The following is a 25,712-nucleotide window of genomic DNA, read 5'->3' as shown; positions in this document are numbered from 1 at the left end:
ATCATGGGAAACACTGCTGATCAGATCAGACCTTCTTCTGTGCTCTGCAGCATCTGCCTGACATCCTGATGTCCATATATCACTAATGGCACACTATATTCCCTATATAGTTCTCTAATTGTGACCAATATACTGTAATTATGGCCTCTCTCTGCCCTGATTTCTGGTCAGACAGAAATAAACTGTCCGTGCTATAAATCACATGCCTATTAGGTAGCGTGTGTGTGTCTGTGTATGTGTGTGTGTGTGAGTGTGTCAATGAGTGTGTCTCTGATGCTGTCACTGAGGGGACATTAGCTAGCTACTGTTGCTGGAAAGGAGATGAGGGTTAATGGGTAATGAGGTGATCTGAGACAGCAGAAAGAAGCACTGTCTGCTGTCATCTTGCACCAGATAATGATGATGATGGTATTCTAGTGCAGTTGTTGGATGTCATTACATTTAAATGGGAGCAGTGTCATCAGTATCAATCGCATGGATAATAAAAACAAATGGAAGCCCATGAGTTCCGTCTCCTTCCCTTCATTAGGTCTGTGCCAATCTGGTCCTGTTTGAATCATGCCACTTCCTCCTATGAATATAGAGTTTTGCCTAGCCGAATAACGCAATGCTTGAGCAAACCAAGGCAATCTCAAGTGCTGGTCTCCAAACTCACTGAAACTATGACATGACTATCATGACTGAAGATAGCAAATAGAATGGAACATGTAATTTCTGTGCAATTAACTATGAAAACAATCCCAGCATGGCTTATTATACTGTACATGGCTAAGAGATACGATCTGAAAGCCTTGAGTCTTCAGATGCTCGGCACTCAACAACTTAGCTAAACTCTATCTAGTCATTAACCCTGGCACTCTACTAGTGTCTGGTACAAACATGATTAGCGATGTCTGTCTGCTTTTTAGGACCCGGAAGTGTTAGTGAGAGCAGGAAGGAGACAGACGAGAGCTGTATGTGTGTGTGTGTGTGTGTGTGTGTGTGTGTGTGTGTGTGTGTGTGTGTGTGTGTGTGTGTGTGTGTGTGTGTGTGTGTGTGTGTGTGTGTGTGTGTGTACACAGAGTGGCGGGCGGTGCTGCAGTGAATATGTACAGCCAGAGAGAGCAAATGGCAAGAGACTCTGCTGTCCCTGCTGTCAGGCTCATTTGCTCCCAGCAGGGTCTTCAATTACCAATGATTAAAAACCCTTTGGTGTCCAGCTACTATCTGCTTAAGTGGAGGAACTCTACATCTGGGAGAGTGTGAGCGATGTGGTGCCTAATATTTCGATTTATACACTCTGCAACGTATTAATCACATTTACTAACCCAAGGGTTGGATTAACACAACGCGAAGGACTTGATGATATGGGGAACCAGAGTTAGTTGTAGCGGCACCAAAGTTAGCTGTAGAGGCACCAAAGTTAGCTGTATAGGCACCAGAGTTAGCTGTATAGGCACCAGAGTTAGCTGTATAGGCACCAGAGTTAGCGGTAGAGGCACCATAGTTAGCTGTATAGGCACCAGAGTTAGCTGTAGAGACACCAGTTAGCTGTAGAGACACTCGAGTTAGCTGTAGAGGCACCAGAGATAGCTGTAGAGGCACCAGAGTTAGCTGTAGAGGCACCAGAGTTAGTGGCACCAAAGTTAGCTGTAGAACACCAACGTTAGCTGTAGCGGCACCAGAGTTAGCTGTAGTGGCACCAGAGTTAGTGGCACCAGAGTGAGGCGTAGAGGCACCAGAGTTAGCTGTATAGGCATTAGAGTTAGCTGTAGAGGCATCAGAGTTGCCCTGCACCAGAGTTAGCTGTAGAGGCACAAGAGTTAGCTGTAGAGGCACAAGATTTAGCTGTAGAGGCACCAGAGTTAGCTGTAGAGGCAGAATAGTTAGCTGTAGAGAAACCAGAGTTAGCTGTAGAGGCAGAAGAGTTAGCTGTAGAGGCACCAGAGTTAGTGGCACCATGTGTATGTGACAAATAAAATTTGATTTGATTTGATTTGATTTGATTTGATTTAGTTAGCTGTAGAGGCACCAACATTAGCTGTAGAGGCACCAGAGTTAGCTGTAGAGGTAGAAGAGTTAGCTGTAGAGGCACCAGAGTTAGCTTTAGAGGCAGAAGAGTTAGCTGTAGCGGCACAGAGTTAGCTGCAGCAGCACCAGAGTTAGTGGCACCAGAGTTAGCTGTAGAGGCACCAATGTTAGCTGTAGAGGCACCAGAGTTATCTGTAGAGGCAGAAGAGTTAGCTGTAGTATCCCAGTGTTAGCTGTAGCGGCACCAGAGTTAGTGGCACCAGAGTGAGGTGTAGAGGCACCAGGGTTAGCAGTAGAGGCACCAGAGATAGCTGTAGCAGCACCAGAGTTAGTGGCACCAGATTTAGCTGTAGAGGCACAAGAGTTAGCTGTAGAGGCATTAGAGTTAGCTGTAGAGGCATCAGAGTTAGCTGTAGAGGCACCAGAGATAGCTGTAGCAGCACCAGAGTTAGTGGCATCAGATTTAGCTGTAGAGGCACCAGAGTTAGCGGCACCAGAGTTAGCTGTAGAGGCACAAGAGTTAGCTGTACAGGCACAAGAGTTAGCTGTAGAGGCATCAGAGTTAGCTGTAGAGGCACCAGAGTTAGCGGCACCAGAGTTAGCTGTAGAGACACCAGAGTTAGTGACAACAGAGTTAGTTGTAGCAGCACCAAAGTTAGCTGTAGAGGCACCAGAGTTAGCTGTAGAGGCACCAGAGTTAGCGGCATCAGAGTTAGCTGTAGAGGCACCAAAATTAGCTGTAGAGGCACCAGAGTTAGCTGTAGAGGCACCCGAGTTAGCTGTAGAGGCACCAGAGTTAGCTGTATAGGCACCAGAGTTTGTTGTATAGGCACCAGAGTTAGCTGTAGAGACACCAAAGTTAGCTTTAGAGGAACCAGAGATAGTGGCATCAGAGTTAGCTGTAGCGGCACCAGAGTTAGCTGTAGAAGGACCAGAGTTAGTGGCACCAGAGTGAGGTGTAGAGGCACCAGAGTTAGCAGTAGAGGCACCAGAGATAGCTGTAGCAGCACCAGAGTTAGTGGCACCAGATTTCGCTGTAGAGGCATCAGAGTTAGCTGTAGAGGCACCAGAGTTAGCAGCACCAGAGTTAGCTGTAGAGGCACAAGAGTTAGCTGTAGAGGCATCAGAGTTAGCTGTAGAGGCACCGGAGTTAGCGGCAGCGGAGTTAGCTGTAGAGGCACAAGAGTTAGCTGTAGCATCCCAGAGTTAGCTGTAGCGGCACCAGAGTTAGTGGCACCAGAGTGAGGTGTAGAGGTATCAGAGTTAGCTGTAGAGGCACCAGAGATAGCTGTAGCAGCACCAGAGTTAGTGGCACCAGATTTAGCTGTAGAGGCATCAGAGTTAGCTGTAGAGGCACCAGAGTTAGCGGCACCAGAATTAGCTGTAGAGGCACAAGAGTTAGCTGTAGAGGCAGAAGAGTTAGCTGTAGAGGCACCGGAGTTAGCGGCACCAGAGTTAGCTGTAGAGACACCAGAGTTAGCGGCACTGGAGTTAGCTGTAGAGGCACAACAGTTAGCTGTAGAGGCACAAGAGTTAGCTGTAGCATCCCAGAGTTAGCTGTAGCAGCACCAGAGTTAGTGGCACCAGAGTGAGGTGTAGAGGTATCATAGTTAGCTGTAGAGGCACCAGAGATAGCTGTAGAGGCACCAGAGTTAGCTGTAGAGGCAGAAGAGTTAGCTGTAGAGGCAGAAGAGTTAGCTATAGCTAAACCAGAGTTAGCTGTAGCTGCACCAGAGTTAGCTGTAGCTGCACCAGAGTTAGCTGTAGCGGCACCAGAGTTAGCTGTAGTGGCCCCAGAGTTAGTGGCACCAGAGTGAGGCGTAGAGGCACCAGAGTTAGCTGTAGAGGCATCAGAGTTAGTGGCACCAGAGTGAGGTGTAGAGGCACCAGAGTTAGCTGTAGAGGCATCAGAGTTAGTGGCACCAGATTTAGCTGTAGAGGCACAAGAGTTAGCTGTAGAAGCATCAGAGTTAGCTGTAGAGGCACCAGAGTTAGTGGAACCAGAGTGAGGGTGTAGAGGCACCAGAGTTAGCTGTAGAGGCACCAGAGATAGCTGTAGCAGCACCAGAGTTAGTGGCACCAGATTTAGCTGTAGAGGCACCAGAGTTGGTGGCACCAGAATTATCTGTAGAGGCAGAAGAGTTAGCTGTAGTATCCCAGTGTTAGCTGTAGCGGCACCAGAGTTAGTGGCACCAGAGTGAGGTGTAGAGGCACCAGAGTTAGCAGTAGAGGCACCAGAGTTAGCTGTAGCAGCACCAGAGTTAGTGGCACCAGATTTAGCTGTAGAGGCACAAGAGTTAACTGTAGAGGCATTAGAGTTAGCTGTAGAGGCATCAGAGTTAGCTGTAGAGGCACCAGAGATAGCTGTAGCAGCACCAGAGTTAGTGGCATCAGATTTAGCTGTGGAGGCACCAGAGTTAGCGGCACCAGAGTTAGCTGTAGAGGCACAAGAGTTAGCTGTACAGGCACAAGAGTTAGCTGTAGAGGCATCAGAGTTAGCTGTAGAGGCACCAGAGTTAGCGGCACCAGAGTTAGCTGTAGAGACACCAGAGTTAGTGACAACAGAGTTAGTTGTAGCAGCACCAAAGTTAGCTGTAGAGGCACCAGAGTTAGCTGTAGAGGCACCAGAGTTAGCGGCATCAGAGTTAGCTGTATAGGCACCAAAATTAGCTGTAGAGGCACAAGAGTTAGCTGTAGAGGCACCCGAGTTAGCTGTAGAGGCACCAGAGTTAGCTGTATAGGCACCAGAGTTTGTTGTAGAGGCACCAGAGTTAGCTGTAGAGACACCAAAGTTAGCTTTAGAGGAACCAGAGATAGTGGCATCAGAGTTAGCTGTAGCGGCACCAGAGTTAGCTGTAAAAGGACCAGAGTTAGTGGCACCAGAGTGAGGTGTAGAGGCACCAGAGTTAGCAGTAGAGGCACCAGAGATAGCTGTAGCAGCACCAGAGTTAGTGACACCAGATTTTGCTGTAGAGGCATCAGAGTTAGCTGTAGAGGCACCAGAGTTAGCAGCACCAGAGTTAGCTGTAGAGGCACAAGAGTTAGCTGTAGAGGCATCAGAGTTAGCTGTAGAGGCACCGGAGTTAGCGGCAGCGGAGTTAGCTGTAGAGGCACAAGAGTTAGCTGTAGCATCCCAGAGTTAGCTGTAGCGGCACCAGAGTTAGTGGCACCAGAGTGAGGTGTAGAGGTATCAGAGTTAGCTGTAGAGGCACCAGAGATAGCTGTAGCAGCACCAGAGTTAGTGGCACCAGATTTAGCTGTAGAGGCATCAGAGTTAGCTGTAGAGGCACCAGAGTTAGCGGCACCAGAATTAGCTGTAGAGGCACAAGAGTTAGCTGTAGAGGCAGAAGAGTTAGCTGTAGAGGCACCGGAGTTAGCGGCACCAGAGTTAGCTGTAGAGACACCAGAGTTAGCGGCACTGGAGTTAGCTGTAGAGGCACAACAGTTAGCTGTAGAGGCACAAGAGTTAGCTGTAGCATCCCAGAGTTAGCTGTAGCAGCACCAGAGTTAGTGGCACCAGAGTGAGGTGTAGAGGTATCATAGTTAGCTGTAGAGGCACCAGAGATAGCTGTAGAGGCACCAGAGTTAGCTGTAGAGGCAGAAGAGTTAGCTGTAGAGGCAGAAGAGTTAGCTGTAGCTAAACCAGAGTTAGCTGTAGCTGCACCAGAGTTAGCTGTAGCTGCACCAGAGTTAGCTGTAGCTGCACCAGAGTTAGCTGTAGCTGCACCAGAGTTAGCTGTAGCGGCACCAGAGTTAGCTGTAGTGGCACCAGAGTTAGTGGCACCAGAGTGAGGCGTAGAGGCACCAGAGTTAGCTGTAGAGGCATCAGAGTTAGTGGCACCAGAGTGAGGTGTAGAGGCACCAGAGTTAGCTGTAGAGGCATCAGAGTTAGTGGCACCAGATTTAGCTGTAGAGGCACAAGAGTTAGCTGTAGAAGCATCAGTGTTAGCTGTAGAGGCACCAGAGTTAGTGGAACCAGAGTGAGGGTGTATAGGCACCAGAGTTAGCTGTAGAGGCACCAGAGATAGCTGTAGCAGCACCAGAGTTAGTGGCACCAGATTTAGCTGTAGAGGCACCAGAGTTAGCTGTAGAGACACCAGAGTTTGCGGCACCAGAGTTAGCTTTAGAGGCACCAGAGACAGCTGTAGCGGCACCAGAGTTAGCTGTAGCTGCACCAGCGTTAGCTGTAGCTGCACCAGAGTTAGCTGTAGCAGCACCAGAGTTAGCTGTAGCTGCACCAGAGTTAGCTGTAGCTGCACCAGAGTTAGCTGTAGCTGCACCAGAGTTAGCTGCAGCTGCACCAGAGTTAGCTGTAGAAGCATCAGAGTTAGCTGTAGCTGCACCAGAGTTAGTGGAACCAGAGTGAGGGTGTAGAGGCACCAGAGTTAGCTGTAGAGGCACCAGAGTTAGCTGTAGCTGCACCAGAGTTAGCTGTAGAAGGACCACAGTTAGCTGTAGCTGCACCAGAGTTAGCTGTAGCTGCACCAGAGTTAGCTGTAGAGGCACCAGAGTTAGCTGTAGAGGCACCAGAGTTAGCTGTAGAGGCACCAGAGTTAGTGGCATCAGAGTTAGCTTTAGAGGCACCAGAGACAGCTGTAGCGGTACCAGAGTTAGCTGTAGAGGCACCAGAGTTAGCTGTAGCTGCACCAGAGTTAGCTGTAGAAGGACCACAGTTAGCTGTAGCTAAACCAGAGTTAGCTGTAGAAGGACCACAGTTAGCTGTAGCTGCACCAGAGTTAGCTGTAGCTGCACCAGAGTTAGTTGTAGCGCCACCAGAGTTAGCTGTAGCTGCACCAGAGTTAACTGTAGCTGCACTAGAGTTAACTTCATTGCCAATTTACATCTGAGGTTCCTGGACTAAAAACAACTTATATAATAATACCAACCACACTAAACATGGGTTATAAAGTAACTACTATAATGGTAATGTCGGACAATACTAGATATAATACTAGTTACCATTCCCATTGAAGAGGAGCCTAGGTGTAAATATATTCAGAATGAAGTTGTGTTTATGCACGTGGTATTCAGCAGGTCCGTCAGGAAGGAACGTTTTCCACACAACAGGAAGCCTGCGGCAATAAAAGCCAATAGCCTAATAGACTGAGACAGTCATAAATACATAAACCAGGACAGAGCAACTCAATTTGACCACAGGACACATCTCTATTGGATTTGGGATCCAGAGAAAGCAGGCGCACAGCACCCATCCGTGGAGTCCTCTGTGTGTGTCTGTGCATTTATCTCACTCTAGTTCTCATCCCCGAGAGGATACATAGAGGACATAGTTCACAGATTAAATCATATCTCAGGTCATCATGCACAGTACTACTGACATATTGTTTACAACAAAAATAGAATTTCATGCATTGGGAGAATAATGAATATCTGTGATACTGTTTCAATAAGTACCTGCCTATTGGGTTCTATATGTATTTCTCCCTCCCTCCCTCCCTCCCTCCCTCCCTCCCTCCCTCCCTCCCTCCCTCCCTCCCTCCCTCCCTCCCTCCCTCCCTCCCTCCCTCCCTCCCTCCCTCCCTCCCTCCATGTTGGCCTCTCTGCCCTCTTCTGATCTCACTGTGTGTTTGACACCTCTGTTTTCACAGACTCCAAGATGGAGACTGCTGCTAACAGGTGCTCTCTGCATAAATTTACATGAATACCACATACTGTACACCACCACTGTCAACCAGCACTGAAGTCCCAAATGCCTTTCAATGCAGCTACACTTTATCCTTCCAATTCAACAAGGCACAACCAGAAAGATTAGAACACACATTGGTGATGTATTCAGCTCTGTTTCATGATTCGACCTGGATTTCCAGGCTAGAAATGTACTGCTCTCATCAGGATTTCTCCGTGACTGATACAACATAAATAGTCCTGTCATGTGTTTTGCTGATCTGTGTCTGAGTCTTGTTTACAGTGACCTGCAGCTGTGCAAGATGGATTCCCTCCAGGCCCAATGAGATTAGAAGTGTCATGTCGCATCAGGAGGTGAAAAATATGACAGAGCAGAGAGAGAGAGTGGGCAAGGCTGTGGGAGATTAGACTGAGCGACGGCAGAGCAGAGTGTAGGCAACGGCTGAGAGCACCAGCGGAGCAAACAGAACTCTGACAAACACTAAACTGCCATATGTGGAGTATCGAGGGGTAACCTCTGCTTCTCAAGACAGGCATTTGAATGTCATGTTAGCGAAATTAATAAAGGTTAAGACAGGCGTTATAGAAAACATGTGATTCTGCTCTGTCTCTCTCTCTCTTCCTCGTTCTCTCTCTTGTTCTCGCCCTGGCTCTCTCTTCAGTGTATCCAGAGATGTACCTGATAAGACAGCAGAAAAGGAGAACATCCTCATTTTGGTTTCTAGTTTGGTGTAGATTTATCCTGCCGACTGGCTGAGTGTGGGGTCATCTCAAGCACAAGGCCTTGAGTCTTGGCCTGACAAAACTGCTGACGTTGTTTGTGGTAAGAGCAGGAGTGAGGCTGTTCCTATTCTTTAACACCGACTCAGAGCACCACTCATAAATGTTTTTGTGTGCTATCTATTGTAATAAAACATGCACTGCTGCTAGTTGAAGATGGAATTTTGCCTACTTAATGACTTAATAACAATATGCAGTCTAGGCCTTCAGAACCCAATATCTAGACAGGAGACAAAAGTGTTTAAAAACAGTTAGAACACAACAGGCACACCTGGCTCCTCTTAACCAGAGAGTGGTAACCATGGTTCTCTCTGTCCTTCTCTCTCTCACTCTCTCTCTCTTTATCTATGTCTCTCTTTCTCTCTCTTTATCCATGTCCCTCTCTCTCACATTCAATTCAATTCAATTCAATTTGCTTTATTGGCATGACGTAGCAATGTCCATATAGCCAAAACTTACTTTGGATATTTACAATATGAAAATAATAAGAATCAAAATTGTCAACAGGACAACAGTAACAGCAATAACCAAGGGTCAAAATAACCATACATTGAACAATAACAATAAGCATACAGTTGAGGACATGTGCAGGTTGATTGGTCTGTCAGACACTGTCCCTCATCTTATGGCAGGCAGCAATGTGGTGCGCTGCCAACCCACAGCTCTCTGCATCCTCCCCCAACAGGACCGGTAGCCTATTCAGAGAGGTCTTTGAAACCTTGAATAAGGGTTTCAAATTTGGGGAAATGACACTCTCTAACTGTTTTATATTTTTTTACATTTTGCCAGGTAATGCAGCTTCGTCTCAGGTTCTGCTGATGTGCAGTGGTTGCACAGCCTTTCCTCTACAGGGAGCCTCTTCTGGTGTCTACCCTTCTCAATCTCTCTCGCTCTCTCTATCTCTCTTTATCTATGTCTCTCTCTCGCTTTATCTATGTCTCTCTCTCGATCTATATCCCTCTCTCTTTCTTTATCTACGTCCCTCTCTCTCTCTCTCTTGATTATGTCCCTCTCTCTTTCTCTCTTGATCTATGTCCATCTCTCTTTCTCTCTTGATCTATGTCCATCTCTCTTTCTCTCTTGATCTGTCCATCTCTCTTTCTTGATCTATGTCCCTCTCTCTCTTCCTTTATCTATGCCCCCCTCTCTCTTCATATATGTCCTTCTCTCTCTCTCTATATATATATATGTATATCCCCCTCTCTCTCTCTCTCTCTCTTTTTATCTATGTCCCTCTCTCTCCCTCTCTCTCGTTCTCTCTGTGTCTGTGTCCCCCTCTTTATCTATGTCTCACTCTCTCTCTTTATGTCTCGCACTGTCTCTCTCTTTCTCTGTCTCTCCCTCTCTTTTCCTCTCGCTCCTTCTCTCACCCTATAAAGTATAGCCTAACCAGGATGATAGGCTGTAGGAAATATGGGGTGCTAAAACACGGATCAATACTGCTCTCTGGCTGAGAGCAGGACAACAGAAACATTACATCTCCATGGTAGCCCAACAGTTTCTATGACGCCCACTCCGATTTCACTATTTCAGTATTTGACTGTCTCGTGGTACTGGGGGCTAAAAACATACAGTAGTTTAAATAACAAACTCTGCTGCATGCATTAAATGAATGTGCATGTAAGTGCCAGAAAATAAAAATTATAGTTGTAATACAGTGATGAGTTCTGCTGCACACATTGACAAGATAATTGTCCCTACTGCATGATAGCAATGGGAAGATAGCCTGCCATGTTAACATAAGGAACTGCTGTCTACATGCATTCCAGGGTAAAATGATCCATTCTTTGTTAAAGCATACAGAGCTAGTACTGTTTTCTCCAAATCTAAGTATTATTAGTCACATATTTGACATTCTTAACTTCATTACATAAAAAGTGAAGGAGAGCAATGACCCGAAGCAAAGACAGACCGACCTTGGGTCTAAAACGTCCAAACAGAGAGCCAGACAACTTACACAACTGCAACAGTCATCAGTAAAGGTACTGTGTTGGGATCAGCTAGGAACAGATGAAAACTTTTACATAAAACAGACACCCAATGGCACTAACTGACCTAGTGTCAGCTGAGACCACCCATTTAAAAACACCATAACAACAAACAGAAGATTCTGGTTAGTCCTGCCAACTGCAGTCATATAATCCATACCGCACTGTCACAACAAATCAGAACAAGCCTTCGCTGTGCCAAGGCCTTTGTTTACTAAACAGCTTCTGGCGTGTGCTGGGTGTTAGGGTCGTCAACGGGGTCATAAAGCGGGTCACGGTGGATTAAAAGATAACTTTTTTAAATGCCCGTCCTTTAGGATTTCACTTTAACTTTAATCTGTGTGTATGACATAGACTCATCTCTAAGGAGCAACCTGCAACAAGGAGTCTGTCAGCAGCGCTTTCCTCAACATCAGCACTTTGAGAGAGACAGAGAGGGTGGAAGAGACAGAGAGAGAGACAGAGAGGGGGGAAGAGACAGAGAGAGAGACAGAGAGGGGGGAAGAGACAGAGAGAGAAAGATAGATAGATAGATAGATAGATAGATAGATAGATAGAGAGAGAGAGAGAGAGAGAGAGAGAGAGAGAGAGAGAGAGAGACAGAGAGAGACAGAGAGAGACAGAGAGGGGGGGAAGAGACTATTCACTTTGTATGTTGTCTACCTCACTTGCTTTGGCAATGTTAACACATGTTTCCCATGCCAATAAAGCGCTTGAATTGAAAAAATTGAATTGAGACAGAGAGAGTGACAGAGAGAGAGAGACAGAGAGGGGGGAAGAGACAGAGAAAGAGAGAGAGAGAGAGAGAGAGAGAGAGAGAGGGAGAGAGAGAGGGAGAGGGAGAGAGAGAGAGAGAGGGGGGGGGGGGGGGGAGACTATTCACTTTGTATGTTGTCTACCTCACTTGCTTTGGCAATGTTAACACGTTTCCCATGCCAATAAAGCCCTTGAATTGAAAAAATTGAATTGAGAGAGAGAGAGTGACAGAGAGAGAGAGACAGAGAGGGGGGAAGAGACAGAGAAAGAGAGAGAGAGAGAGAGAGAGAGGGAGAGAGAGAGAGAGAGAGAGAGGGGGGGGGGAGAGACTATTCACTTTGTATGTTGTCTACCTCACTTGCTTTGGCAATGTTAACACGTTTCCCATGCCAATAAAGCCCTTGAATTGAAAAAATTGAATTGAGAGAGAGAGAGAGACAGAGAGAGAGAGACAGAGAGGGGGGAAGAGACAGAGAAAGAGAGAGAGAGAGAGAGAGAGGAGGCCTCTACTTCTGCCAATAGAGATAATCTAATGTGCCCAGCTCTGTTCTACTGTTATTACAATGAAGAGGGGATCCTTTACATGAATTAATGGATTAATTAAACTCAGAGACAGAAGACAGAGCCGTGTATAATTGATACTGAATGTGCATCGCTGGGAGAGAGCACAAAGGTCACACTGTAAATTACATTGCTAGAATGCATCAACGTATCAAAGGACCAGTCCATCAAGGACATTATGATGACAGACAATAGGTTATGCATTAACAGTTATCCTGCCAGGACAGGCAGGAAAGGTTAAGGTTAAAGTTACAGCAACACTCCTGTCAAACGTATCTGTGGGTGTTAGCCTGCATCACACAATTAATTTCTCTCTGTGTCACTGTGACCCATATTACAACTCATGCATCCTAAGGCTATGGGTGTTCATACTGTCCTTTATGTGGAGTACGGGAGAGGGAGGGAGGGACACAGGGAGGGAGGGACACAGGGAGGGGGATGGGTAGAATCTGAGCTGACATCCCCTGCCCAATGTCTAGGTCATCAGAGTGTGGTGTACTGGTGCACCCGTGGTCCACAGCAGTAGGTGATTGACATGGAGACTCCAGGAGGGGCCCTCAGATGTCTGAAGACTCCATGGAATTCCAAATGTTAATTAACATAACAGGAATGAAGGTCAGATAATCTGAAAACGGAACAGAATGTTTCAAGCTCTTACCTTTTGTTTAGCAAATCATGTGTCCATCATGGCCAGGTTACCACCGAAAAGAGGAGAAAGAGATAGAAATGAAAGATTAGCAAACTGTCGGAATAAATGACAAAATAACAATATGTGTCATGTACTTTATATAAAATATTTGCCTTTACGCTTGGTTTTAGATACAGTGCATTGCGAAAGTATTCGGCCCCCTTGAACTTTGTGACCTTTTGCCACATTTCAGGCTTCAAACATAAAGATATAAAACTGTATTTTTTTGTGAAGAATCAACAACAAGTGGGACACAATCATGAAGTGGAACGTCATTTATTGGATATTTCTAACTTTTTTAACAAATCAAAAACTGAAAAATTGGGCGTGCAAAATTATTCAGCCCCTTTACTTTCAGTGCAGCAAACTCTCTCCAGAAGTTCAGTGAGGATCTCTGAATGATCCAATGTTGACCTAAATGACTAATGATGATAAATACAATCCACCTGTGTGTAATCAAGTCTCCGTATAAATGCACCTGCACTGTGATAGTCTCAGAGGTCCGTCAAAAGCGCAGAGAGCATCATGAAGAAAAAGGAACACACCAGGCAGGTCCGAGATACTGTTGTGAAGAAGTTTAAAGCCGGATTTGGATACAAAAAGATTTCCCAAGCTTTAAACATCCCAAGGAGCACTGTGCAAGCGATAATATTGAAATGGAAGGAGTATCAGACCACTGCAAATCTACCAAGACCTGGTCGTCCCTCTAAACTTTCAGCTCATACAAGGAGAAGACTGATCAGAGATGCAGCCAAGAGGCCCATGATCACTCTGGATGAACTGCAGAGATCTACAGCTGAGGTGGGAGACTCTGTCCATAGGACAACAATCAGTCGTATATTGCACAAATCTGGCCTTTATGGAAGAGTGGCAAGAAGAAAGCCATTTCTTAAAGATATCCATAAAAAATGTCGTTTAAAGTTTGCCACAAGCCACCTGGGAGACACACCAAACATGTGGAAGAAGGTGCTCTGGTCAGATGAAACCAAAATTGAACTTTTTGGCAACAATGCAAGACCTTATGTTTGGCGTAAAAGCAACACAGCTCATCACCCTGAACACACCATCCCCACTGTCAAACATGGTGGTGGCAGCATCATGGTTTGGGCCTGCTTTTCTTCAGCAGGGACAGGGAAGATGGTTAAAATTGATGGGAAGATGGATGGAGCCAAATACAGGACCATTCTGGAAGAAAACCTGATGGAGTCTGCAAAAGACCTGAGACTGGGACGGAGATTTGTCTTCCAACAAGACAATGATCCAAAACATAAAGCAAAATCTACAATGGAATGGTTCAAAAATAAACATATCCAGGTGTTAGAATGGCCAAGTCAAAGTCCAGACCTGAATCCAATCGAGAATCTGTGGAAAGAACTGAAAACTGCTGTTCACAAATGCTCTCCATCCAACCTCACTGAGCTCGAGCTGTTTTGCAAGGAGGAATGGGAAAACATTTCAGTCTCTCGATGTGCAAAACTGATAGAGACATACCCCAAGCGACTTACAGCTGTAATCGCAGCAAAAGGTGGCGCTACAAAGTATTAACTTAAGGGGGCTGAATAATTTTGCATGCCCAATTTTTCAGTTTTTGATTTGTTAAAAAAGTTAGAAATATCCAATAAATGTTGTTCCACTTCATGATTGTGTCCCACTTGTTGTTGTTTCTTCACAAAAAAATACAGTTTTATATCTTTATGTTCGAAGCCTGAAATGTGGCAAAATGTCGCAAAGTTCAAGGGGGCCGAATACTTTCGCAATGCACTGTATGTCAACAGCAGTTTATTACAGTGTATCTTTCTGCTGTGTACAGTGGTTTCTAAAACATAATCCTGTCTGTGCGTGCTGCTACTATGGGGCAAATTCAACTCAACGTGTCCCTTCCAGTTCTGTGCTGTGTCTAAAGTGTGAACATGCTCTGTCACTTCCCCAACTCATAAACCTAATGAATCACACATCACACCTTCACAAGCACACTCAAACCAGTCTCAGAATCAATACTTAGAAAACACATCTCCTGTTCTCATTCCCCCAAGCGCTCCTAGCCACCCAGTACCCCCAGACGCCCCAGCCCCCCCAGCCCCCCCAGTCCCCCAAGGCCCCCCAGCCCTTGTTCCCCTTCCACCGGATGGCTGTGTATTAATAATCACTTCCAGGCTTGTCGTGCTGCAAGTAGCCATGTTATACTTCCATCTCCTGTGTTGCTCTCTCTCTTTCTGTCCCTCTCTGTCTGTATGTCTGTCTCTGTCTGTCTTTCTCTCCATCTTCCTCCACCTCTCTCTCTGCACATGCCACATATCCCGTCTTCTCCTCCTCTCCACCGGCAGCTCAGGGCTCTAATGACAGACCCCTGACCTCTGACCTATAGCGGGGGCTAAGTGACACGCAGCATTAGCAGCTGAGCCTCAGGCATGCAGGGATGGGCCCAGTCAGCGTTATTACCATGTTGCTGAGACCCCTCCACTCCAATCCCCCCTATAGGGAATGCTTGAGGCCTGAGGCCTGCGACCCCCTGAGGATGGATTGGATGACTGTGGTCCTCATGCCTAGTAATGCATAACTCCAAGATATTTACATTCCCAGTATGAATGGGTGAGGCTGGAGCTTAAAGCTCTAATACATTGTAGCCCCTGTCGTCTCTACTAGGGCTGGGAATTGTAAGGGGCCTCACAATATTATCATGATGCTTAGGTGCTGATTCAATATGTATTACGATTATCATGATTCTGACGATTCTACATGTATTGTGAATCGATACTGCGATTTTATTGTGATTTGATGTTCCAAACATATTGCTCACAATATGTCTCTCTGCTGCAGAGACAAGAGAGAGCATGAGAAAATTTGCCAAATGTGCCAAAAACACGTTGCCACACGATTTTAAAATAGTTTACTATTATTATTTTTTATTTTTTACAAAACAATACTTGTATTCAAAGATTTAATATAATATCGCCCAAAATAATATTGCTTTATATAACTGAGAGAGTTTTTTACCCATCACTACTAGGTATAGCCCAGAGGTGTGAGACAGAGCCTGCTGTGTCCTGCCCAGTAGAGTGGCAGGCCACTGGGGTAATTTACACCTCCAGGGAGGGCCCAGCCAGGACCAGGACCAGGCCTGAGGTGGCCATGTCACTGCCTGTCCAGAAATGACACAGTCACACACGCCAGGTCTCAGAGAGTGAGAGGACCCCATTCATCATGTCAGTGTGATTACTCCTCCCTATGTGTTGGTGATAACTGTCATCCACTGCCTGCTTGTCAGCATGACCACACGCATCACGCCACCAAAATTGCTTCACGACTGTTAGTCACGTTGCCGTGGTAACCTATGATGTCCACAACACACTGTTGATACTAGGAAAAAAAGCTTTGACTGACACCCCATAATGAACATCTTTGAATGTGGTGTGTTGGGGCAGGGGGGGGGGGGGGGCTGTCAACATAAATACCAGGGTTTGATGCTCATTTTCAACTTGGCGGCTAACTTAACAGAGCAAATGTCATCAGGCACACACTGGGCGCCTCTCAGGAAGCCACATTTGAAAAACGGCTCCCAAAAGTTGCAGCATTTTACTCCCTCTCTCTCCTCTCCTTCTCTCTCTCCTCTCCCTCTCTCTCTCTTTCCTCCCTCTTTCCTCCCTCTTTCTCTCTCTCTCTCTGCCTGATACTGTGCCTCACACTTATAGCTACAGTTGAAGACGTCAGAAATGTCAGAATAACAGTAGAGATAATTATTTATTTCAGCTTTTATTTCTTTAATCACATTCCCAGTGGGTCAGAAGTTTACATACACTCAATTAGTATTTGGTAGCATTGCCTTTAAATTGTTTAACTTGGGTCAAACGTTCCGGGAAGCCTTCCACAAGCTTCCCACAATAAGTTGGGTGAATTTTGGCCCATTCCTCCTGACAGAGCTGGTGTAACTCAGTCAGGTTTGTAGGCCTCCATGCTCGCACACGCTTTTTCAGTTCTGCCCACACATTTTCTATAGGATGAGGTCAGGGCTTTGTGATGGCCACTTCAATACCTTGACTTTGTTGTCCTTAAGCCATTTTGCCACAACTTTGGAAGTATGCTTGGGGTCATTGTCCATTTGGAAGACCAATTTGCGACCAAGCTTTAACGTCCTGACTGATGTCTTGAGATGTTGCTTCAATATATCCACATAATTTTCCTGCCTCATGACGCCATCTATTTTGTGAAGTGCACCAGTCCCTCCTGCAGCAAAGCACCCCCACAACATGATGCTGCCACCCCCGTGCTTCACGGTTGGGATGGTGTTCTTCGGCTTGCAAGCATCCCCCTTATTCCTCCTAAGATAATGATGGTCATTATGGTTGAACAGTTCTATTTTTGTTTCATCAGACCAGAGGACATTTCTCCAAAAAGTACGATCTTTGTCCCCATGTGCAGTTTTTTATGGCGGTTTTGGAGCAGTGCCTTCTTCCTTGCTGAGGGGCCTTTCAGGATATGTCAATATAGGGCTTGTTTTACTGTAGATATAGATACTTTTGTACCTGTTTCCTCCAGCATCTCCACAAGGTCCTTGCTGATGTTCTGGAATTGATTTGCACTTTTCGCACCAAAGTACGTTTATCTCTATGAGACAGAACGCGTCTCCTTCCTGAGCGGTATGACGGCTGCATGGTCCCATGGTGTTTATACTTGCGTACTATTGTTTGTACAGATGAACGTGGTACTTTCAGGCATTTGGAAATTGCTCCCAAGGATGAACCAGACTTGTGGAGGTCTACAATTTTTTTTCTGAGGTCTTGGCTGATTTCTTTTGATTTTCCCATGATGTAAAGCAAAGAGGCACTGAGTTTGAAGGTAGGCCTTGAAATACATCCACAGGTCCACCTCCAATTGACTCAAAAGATGTCAATTAGCCTATCAGAAGCTTCTAAAGCCATTAAATAATTTTCTGGAATTTTCTAAGGTGTTTAAATGCACAGTCAACTTAGTGTATGTAAACTTCTGACCCACTGGAATTGTTATACAGTGAATTATAAGTGAAATAATCTGTCTGTAAACGATTGTTGGAAAACGTACTTGTGTCATGCACAAAGTAGATGTCCTTAACCTACTTGGAAAAACTATAGTTTGTTAACAAGAAATTTGTGGAGTGGTTGAAAAACAAGTTTTATTATCTCCAACCTAAGTGTATGTAACCTTCCGACTTCAACTGTATATAAAGCATATGGATGGTCCATGACCGCCTTATCAGAACCAGAACACAGCTCGTATTAAGTCTAAATGGAACATACTGTTTATACCTCATCCCTGCTATGAAAAGCATATGTGGAAAGTCTATGCGATACTGTGGGGTTTTCCACCTGTGTTATATGGTGAAATTTGATGACTTCCCCAGAGCTGAGGTGAATTCCAAATAGAACCCTTGCTCCTACCACCTTGCCTTCTGACTGGTTGTAATTTGGAACCTTCTGGCTGTTTGGAATTTCCACCCTAATGGTTTCACTCTAGACCGTTTAGGAACTAAGAGCATTTAGGGAGTAGGTGCTAGGGGTTGATTTGGAATTCAGCTGCTATTTCTCTTTGCAACATCGCTGTCCTATCAAAACCCTATCCTGACACCATCCTCTAAAAACCCTCTAGCCTGTCCCTCTCCCCCCTCTACACAGCACATCTGCCTGGAGGGTCTTTGAAGAGCAATCACTCTGCTTGTCTTTAACATCCTGAGGTTGTGAATTAGTGTAGTTTCCATCTGAGGGGCGGAGGGTTGACTGCTGAGTCTATGGGAACAACTCTGACTGGCGGTAACTCACAGTCTCTCTGTGGTCTCCGAATCAGCATCTTGACCTAAAGAAGCGAGACCACAGTTTTTTCTCAATTTTTTTTCTGGTTCATTGAAAGTCAATGAACTGATTAGACCAGACCCAGCTGCTACTAAGTAGACCAGACCCAGCTGCTACTAAGTAGACCAGACCCAGCTGCTACTAAGTAGACCATACCCAGCTGCTACTAAGTAGGCCAGACCCAGCTGCTACTAAGTAGGCCAGACCCAGCTGCTACTAAGTAGACCAGACCCAGCTGCTACTAAGTAGACCAGACCCAGCTGCTACTAAGTAGACCAGACGCAGCTGCTACTAAGTAGGCCAGACCCAGCTGCTACTAAGTAGACCAGACCCAGCTGCTACTAAGTAGACCAGACCCAGCTGCTACTAAGTAGGCCAGACCCAGCTGCTACTAAGTAGGCCAGACCCAGCTGCTACTAAGTAGACCAGACCCAGCTGCTACTAAGTAGACCAGACCCAGCTGCTACTAAGTAGACCAGACCCAGCTGCTATTGTGTTAGTGTCTATGGAAAAGACACGCAGTTATGTAGGCTGGAATTATTATTACAAAAATATTGTGAACAGCCTGAGTGAACTATCTTCCTTTATCCACCATCCTTGACTGAGAGACTGACTAATACATGTTTTTTCTCTACTGCTTTCCTTAAAGGGACAAAAAAATGACCACGGTAGTCAGTTCTGCTGCAAACCCCCATGAAAGTTTTCCTTAGAACTCTGCCTTCAGTATGAATGTGTGATCAGTTCATTCATATGATCAGACACAGAAAACTGTATGCAACAAAAAGCTGTTTTTAACTTCCAGAAAAACCCTGTTATAGCAGGTTCCCAGTGGTGGGAAAAGTACCCAGTTGACACACTTGAGTAAAAGTAAACATACCTTAGTAGAAAATGACTCAAGTAAAAGTCTAAAAGTGTTTGGTTTTAAATATACTTATGTATCAAAAGTAAACGTAAAAATATAAATAATGTCAAATTCCTTATATTAAGCAAATCAGACGGCACCATTTTCTTGTTATTTTATTCATTGATAGCCAGGGGCACACTCCAACACTCATCATTTAGTAAATTAATGTCTTCTGATTGCCACCATATGAAGATCATCAAAGGTAAGGGATTAATTTTATCTCTATTTTTGAGTTTTGTAACGCTTCTGCTTGGCTGGTTACTGTTTGTAATAATTTGTCAACTGGGCTATGTTCTGGGTTAGGTATGTTCTGGGATAGGTATGCTTTCGCCGAAAAGCATTTTATAAATATGACACTGTGGTTGGTTTAACAAGAAGTTAATTTTTAAACCTATGTAAAATATGTTTTGTTTTCTGAATTTTTATAATGAGCATTTCTGTAATTGAATTTAGCGCTCTGCAACCTCACTGGATGTTGGCCAGATGGGACGCTAGCGTCCCACATACCCTAGAGAGGTTAAACTGAGATTATAGCGCAGAATGTTAATGCAGATTTAAATGCCCACACAAATATATATTTTTAAGCTGAAAGACTATGGCCAGAGCTTATCCATGATGATGCACAACAATGTAAGTCAATAAGTCATCGTTTTAGTCAATATATTCAGCTTTATGTGCCAAATCCGAATGTATGACTTTGGATGATTTCGTGAGTCTTACGTGTCTTTTCCTATGGCATGACGTGCAAATTCTTTTCAGCCTACGTTTTGTTTCAGGGCTAGGTTTTATTTCAATGTTACCACCCACCAGCATGGTAATGTTTTTTCATCAGAAACACCTGCTGCAACAATCTTCCTATTTGTGAGTCGTCTGCGAGCCAAACAGCTTTTCTCTGTAGCCTACACTTGGATTTCCACTAGATAAAACAGCCACAAAGTCAAAATTGGCTATATCGTACAAATTCATGAAAATAAAAACATGTTTTTGGTCTTAATTTAAGTTTAGCAGTGTGGTTAACGTTAGGGTTTAAATCTGATTTTAAGAAGATTTAAAAAAAGTTGTGTAACTAGTGATGACCATTATCATAATCCATTGGATAATTATTGAATTTCACTTATGTTTTAGCTAGTCTGGCAAAAAACAAATATGACCGTTATACATTTTTAAATTGCATGATATGATTGCATTTTAGAACCCCGTTTTGACCACTGACGTTTTAACCAAATTTGCACATTTTCGACCATTCCATCGATCCTAAAGAGAACTCTCCACCCCCTGGGGCACGCAAATCAATCTCGTTCCAAACCATTCAATAGTTAGGCATATTACCAGAATTTATATTATTTCTTTGAGACAGAACAAAGAATATAGCTATTTGACAATGTCCGTGTGCATGTCCAAATATTAATGACGTCTGGAATCCGACACGGTTTCACTGCAATTATCAAACGACAAGAGTCAACCCTCAAAATGTCAACAGCTCGTATAAGCAAGGTTTAGCTGAGACTCATCTCTTGACAGGTTTGAAAAGTCTTGGTAGTCTTTTTCTGAAATAATACTTTTTTGCTGAAATGGTGCTCACATAACTTTCATTAGCTAGCTAAGGTTAGCATGCTAGCTGGTTACATGATGATGTGGACGCTAAGGAACTTAAAACTCGTGACTCTCTCTACTGCAGTCCCGTTGATATGGATCGGGCCATGTTCCCTCCTCTGCTTCCAGTCTTCAACAATCAACTCTTTTGTTTTGTTGACGTTGAGGTTGTTCACTTACCTCCTCCCTATAGGCTGACTCGTTGTTGTTGGTTATTAGGCCTCAACCGTAGTGTCGTCAGCAAACTTGACAATGGAGTTGGTTTCGTGCAAAGTCACGCAGTCGTGGGTGAAAAGGGAGTACAGCAGAGTACAGGGAGCCCCTGTGTTAAGAGTCAGTGTCGAGGAAGTGTTGTTGCTAATCCTCACAGCCTGTGGTCTGCCCGTCAAGGTCCAGGATCCAGTTGCAGAGCGTGGTATCCAGACCCAGGGTTCTGAGCATGGTGTTGAACTTGAAGGGAACAATAGTGTTGAATGCTGAACTGTAGTTAACAGGCTGCATTGTCACATAGGTGTTCTTCTTGACCAGATGTGTTACGGCTGTGTAAATAGCGATGAAAATGGCATCTTCCGTTCTGTTGGAACGGTAGGCAAATTGCATTGGGTCCAGTGTGCCTGCCTGGCATGCCAGCCTTTATGTGGGCCATCCTCTCTAAGCACTTCATGATGAGGTGAGCGAGAACGGGGCGATAGTCATTTGGGCATGTCACCTTGTTTTTCTTGACCACTGGGATGATGGTAGTCTCCTTAAAGCAGGTGGAGACTACAGCCTATAATATGTTCCGAATTTTCAAAATGCGAAATTATATGTTACGAATTCTAGCTAGGTGGCAAACATTAGCTATCTGGCTAACGTTAGCTAGGCTAGGGGATAGGGGTTAAGGTAAGGGTTAAGTTTAGAAGTCAGGTTAAATGGTTAAGGTTAGGGGAAGGGTTAGCTAACATGCAAAGTAGTTCAAAAGTAGTAAGTAGTTGCAAAGTTGCTAATTAGCACGACCTTTGAGTTGCTCGACGTTCGTGTTATATGGCTTCCCATCCACCCCGACCAACCACCCTACATTCATTTATGCCCTAAGCAACCATCTGTCTTATGTAACTATACCAAACGTAACATATACTAATTTGAGTGTCCTGGATTTTCATGTACAATGCTACGTCTAGTCTATGGGACCAGGCTGGGAGGACAGGGGAGGAAGTAGTGTCAATGTGTAGACAGACATGTGCTCCTCTCCCCTCCTACAGAGCTGAGCCCATTCACACAAAATCAACAGTGAAATTTGCAGATTGCAAATATGAATGCATGCTTTACATAATAATAGACATAAGCTGAGCAGTGGGATTCCTGCATGACAATGAAGCTTCATGGATAATCACACAAGCCCTTTAACATGCTCCCAGCAACATTATACTGTACTTCACAAACTCAGCCCATTTTGTGTCTGTCTGTCTGTCTGTCTGTCTGTCTCTCTCTCTCTGTATCTCTCTCTCTCTCTCTCTCTGTATCTCTCTCTCTCTCTCTCTCTCTCTCTGTATATATATATATATATATATATATATATATATATATATATATATCTATTACTCTCTCTCTCTATATCTCTCTCTCTCTACCTCTACGTAGGTAAGTCAACCCAGGTCGATTCTATAGCCTTCCTTAGCGTCAGTACTGGTGCCAGCAGGTGTTTCCTGAGCTGAGCTGGCCCCTAGTCTGGGACTGTGGCTTTGGCAACTGTGAGAGAGAGGGTGGGGTGGTTCAGGTTGGGGTGAGTGTTTAGGTGATGTAAGGGGGGCATGTGGCCCCTCTATCGCATGCGATTGTTCCATAAATGGATTGGACAGAGAGTGGAACTGTGGGGGATTTGGGAGGAGCAGCCTAACAGTCTATTGTTCTGGGAGTGACAGCCTGTTCTCATCTAGCCTCAGAGTCTGACCGACCGTACAGGACAGGAGGGAGGACACTTCCTTAAGCCTCCGTGGTGTGATGAAGGATTATATTTACAGCACTGTGCAGCAGGGAAAGGCCATATGACAGACATTTGTTTCCATATTGGCCCAATATATTTTTGCATTGAGGGATTTCAACCCATCAATGAAAGAAAAAAAGGGATCAGTGAAGCTTTTATTTTTGTTCTGCCTCTTTTTTTAGAAAGTTACACAATTTTTTTTTTTCTTCTATTTTCTAATTAAACAGGTATTTTGAATTTGAGGAAACGTTGTAAATCCCAACATTCTGTTTAGTCAGTAAACAATATATAATTATGAGTAGAGCGACATTCTTCCACCCATCTCATCTTTCACGAGCTGCCACTGGACTCTATCTATATAGTAAGAATCTCTTGTTTAATCTGCTCTCTATCACACCTACTCTTCATCACTTCTACCATGACATAATGCACCTCAATCAATGATTCAGTGTCCAAAGCTATGAACCATAGTTTGGTTGACAATGTAATTGAATAAATTGCTCACATTTAAGACACGCAAACACAACCTTGAAGAGGTAGACACAGACTGTCATACATGCAAATATAATATGGGCATGCATGGCAACGGTAGGAGCATTTATTCTGTGTGCCTGCCTGCATGCGTGCGTGCATGTGTCTGTGTGTGTCTGTCTGTGTGTGTATGTGCGTGCGTGTTACTTCACCCGTGATTAACAGAATAAGAGATCATTTTCCTGGCTGTCACCACAAGGCTGTGACCAGACTGACCACCACACATTAATTAAAGATTATCAGAGTTAGTTAGTCCATCTTGGCAGCAGATACCGCCCTCAATATAAACAAACTAACAACAACAGCAGACTCAGCTGTCTCTCTCAGTCTTGTAATGTAGTCAAGGGAACAAATCCAGTTAATTAAACAAAAAAATCTGAATTTATTTTCAAAAACCCCTGCGTCAAAACAAATAATAATTTTTGCGTAATCCTCTTTGAATGGGGGGAAAACATTGCAAAAGCCGTCACTACGGTTACGTAAAGGGGGACAATCATGAATGTCAAACAAGGCCAGCTTTAATTAAGACATGCTTTCTGATGAGTAGGTTTACACACAGAGTCAACACAGGCCAAGAAACAACTCCCTCCTCCATGGGCCTGGTATGAAACTAGAACCCCAAGACTAAAGTGAGGGTGGAGCTGGAGCTATAGCTAACTAACTGAGACAAAGCCTGGAGGGCCAACCCAATTTGTCACAAAAGAGCCTTGGAATCAGAGGAGAAGGAGAGAAGGAGCCTTCCACACATTTTCACATTAATCTTCAGGACATTCCTCCCCTTAGAACAAATCCCAAGAGCTATTAAAACAAACAAAGGTTGGTTTGGCGCCGTCCTTCAACAAAGATCTGCTGACACAAAATGGTGGTTCTGTGGTTCAACCCTGGCAGCTCAGACTGCATCAATCTCCACCATTAACACACAGTGACCTCACATAGCCACAGGAGTACGTGAGCATCCTTCAAGCCTATAGCACCCTCAAACTCAACTCTGGACCTCGAAGCCAGTTCCAATGCGTTGTTCTTATTGTTCCCCTCTAATCTGGACTAATTTAGACCTGAGACACCAGGTGGGTGCATTTAATGATCAGGTAGAACAGAAAACCAGCAGGCTCTGGACCTCGTAGGGTCAGAGTTGAATACCCCTGCTCTAGCAGGTCAACCATTTAGCATTGACGTAGCATAACAATGACCTCGCTACTGATAAAGAGTAACAGTAGGACAGCCGTTTGGACAGGAGACTCAATGGATTTAAAAGCCTAAAATCTGATTTCCTGGCTCTAGGCCACTGTGTTAACCCAATTGAGCCTTAGCTGCCTCCACTTTCCATGAAACACAGTAGTGGGCAATTAGTGGGCCTATTTAATGAATTTAACAATGAACCCTGACATTTAGAGAGGGCACACAAAAATAATTAGTCCAGTGAACTCTGACCTTCCATACTGAGCATGCTGGCACTGTTAATGATGGCCCCTGATTGGTTAACCCCCAGACTCTCCGATCACAGCCACACAGCATAAGCCTGATGAGCTAGCTCACCATCATAACATATACATCTGCATCTATCTCTCTCTCCATCCCCAACGGCACAATCCATTTGACAATGTACTGTTAGCAAAAATCCAAAGAGGCAATTCAAAGGGTTGCATGTTACATCAGTTAACTAGGGTACATGATCTATCAGTGCTGATACAAGCCTAATTGGCTATTACTATCAGGGAGCCTCAGAGGTAAAGTGCCTCCGCAGCATACATTAAACTGGCACCTGTTATGCACTTTCCATAATTAGCATCCTCTCTGTGGCATAGCATGCTGTGCAGCGTGCTATATACACACACACACACACACATATATACATGCACACACCCACATGAACACATGCACATGCACACAGCCACACATGCGCGTGCACACACACCCCAGCATTTATTCTTCCAGACAAGCCCATAAATGTTTGATTAATGCTTACAGTATCAGAGGTGGCAAACCACAAAACACAGGCCAGAGTCAGAGTCAGAATCATAAAATGACTGTGGTCTATTTAAGCAATAAGGCACGGGAGGGTGTGGTATATGGCCAATATACCACGGCTAAGGGCTGTTCTTATGCACGATGCAACGCGGAGTGCCTGGATACAGCCCTTAGCTGTGGTATATTGGCCATATACCACAAACCTCAGAGGTGCATTATTGCTATTATAAACAGGTTACTCACATAATTAGAGCAGTAAAAATACATGTTTTGTCATACCCATGGTATACGGTCTGATACACCATGGCTGTCAGCCAATCAGCATTCAGGGCTCGAGCCACACAGTTTATAATGATATAAAAACAGGATGTGCGATAATCTAATGCTTGTGTGTGTTTGAGTGAAGAAGAGTCAGAAGAGTGTACTAACTGGTTGTTTAGGCTAATGAAGGTCTGGATCCAGCCAGGTATGTAGAGTCACAACCCTGCCAGGCACAACCACTACAAAG

The 25,712-nt window shown here is 44.7% G+C and overlaps 2 protein-coding genes across 3 annotated transcripts in view; both read right to left on the bottom strand.

Moving 5' to 3' along the window:
- LOC139407262 (SAM and SH3 domain-containing protein 1-like) overlaps positions 1–25,712 on the bottom strand; it is a 310,926-nt gene that overhangs the window by 273,285 nt on the left and 11,929 nt on the right. The window lies entirely within an intron of this gene.
- On the bottom strand, positions 1,508–21,342 carry LOC139407456 (pneumococcal serine-rich repeat protein-like). The gene is made up of 14 exons (XM_071151251.1): positions 21,111–21,342; positions 15,510–15,565; positions 6,433–6,546; positions 5,570–6,347; positions 5,166–5,402; positions 4,189–4,785; positions 4,076–4,156; positions 3,742–3,984; positions 3,311–3,505; positions 2,256–3,179; positions 2,137–2,223; positions 2,016–2,104; positions 1,652–1,785; positions 1,508–1,619 (listed from the first exon to the last, which is right to left on the bottom strand). The coding sequence occupies exons 1-14, from the start codon at positions 21,340–21,342 to the stop codon at positions 1,508–1,510; spliced, it is 3,879 nt and encodes a 1,292-aa protein (XP_071007352.1).

Source organism: Oncorhynchus clarkii, chromosome 4 (assembly GCF_045791955.1).
Source record: "Oncorhynchus clarkii lewisi isolate Uvic-CL-2024 chromosome 4, UVic_Ocla_1.0, whole genome shotgun sequence".
NCBI classification, from domain to species: domain Eukaryota; kingdom Metazoa; phylum Chordata; class Actinopteri; order Salmoniformes; family Salmonidae; genus Oncorhynchus; species Oncorhynchus clarkii.
Note: the sequence above shows the minus strand (reverse complement) of the source record. Positions and strands in the feature narration are given on the sequence as shown.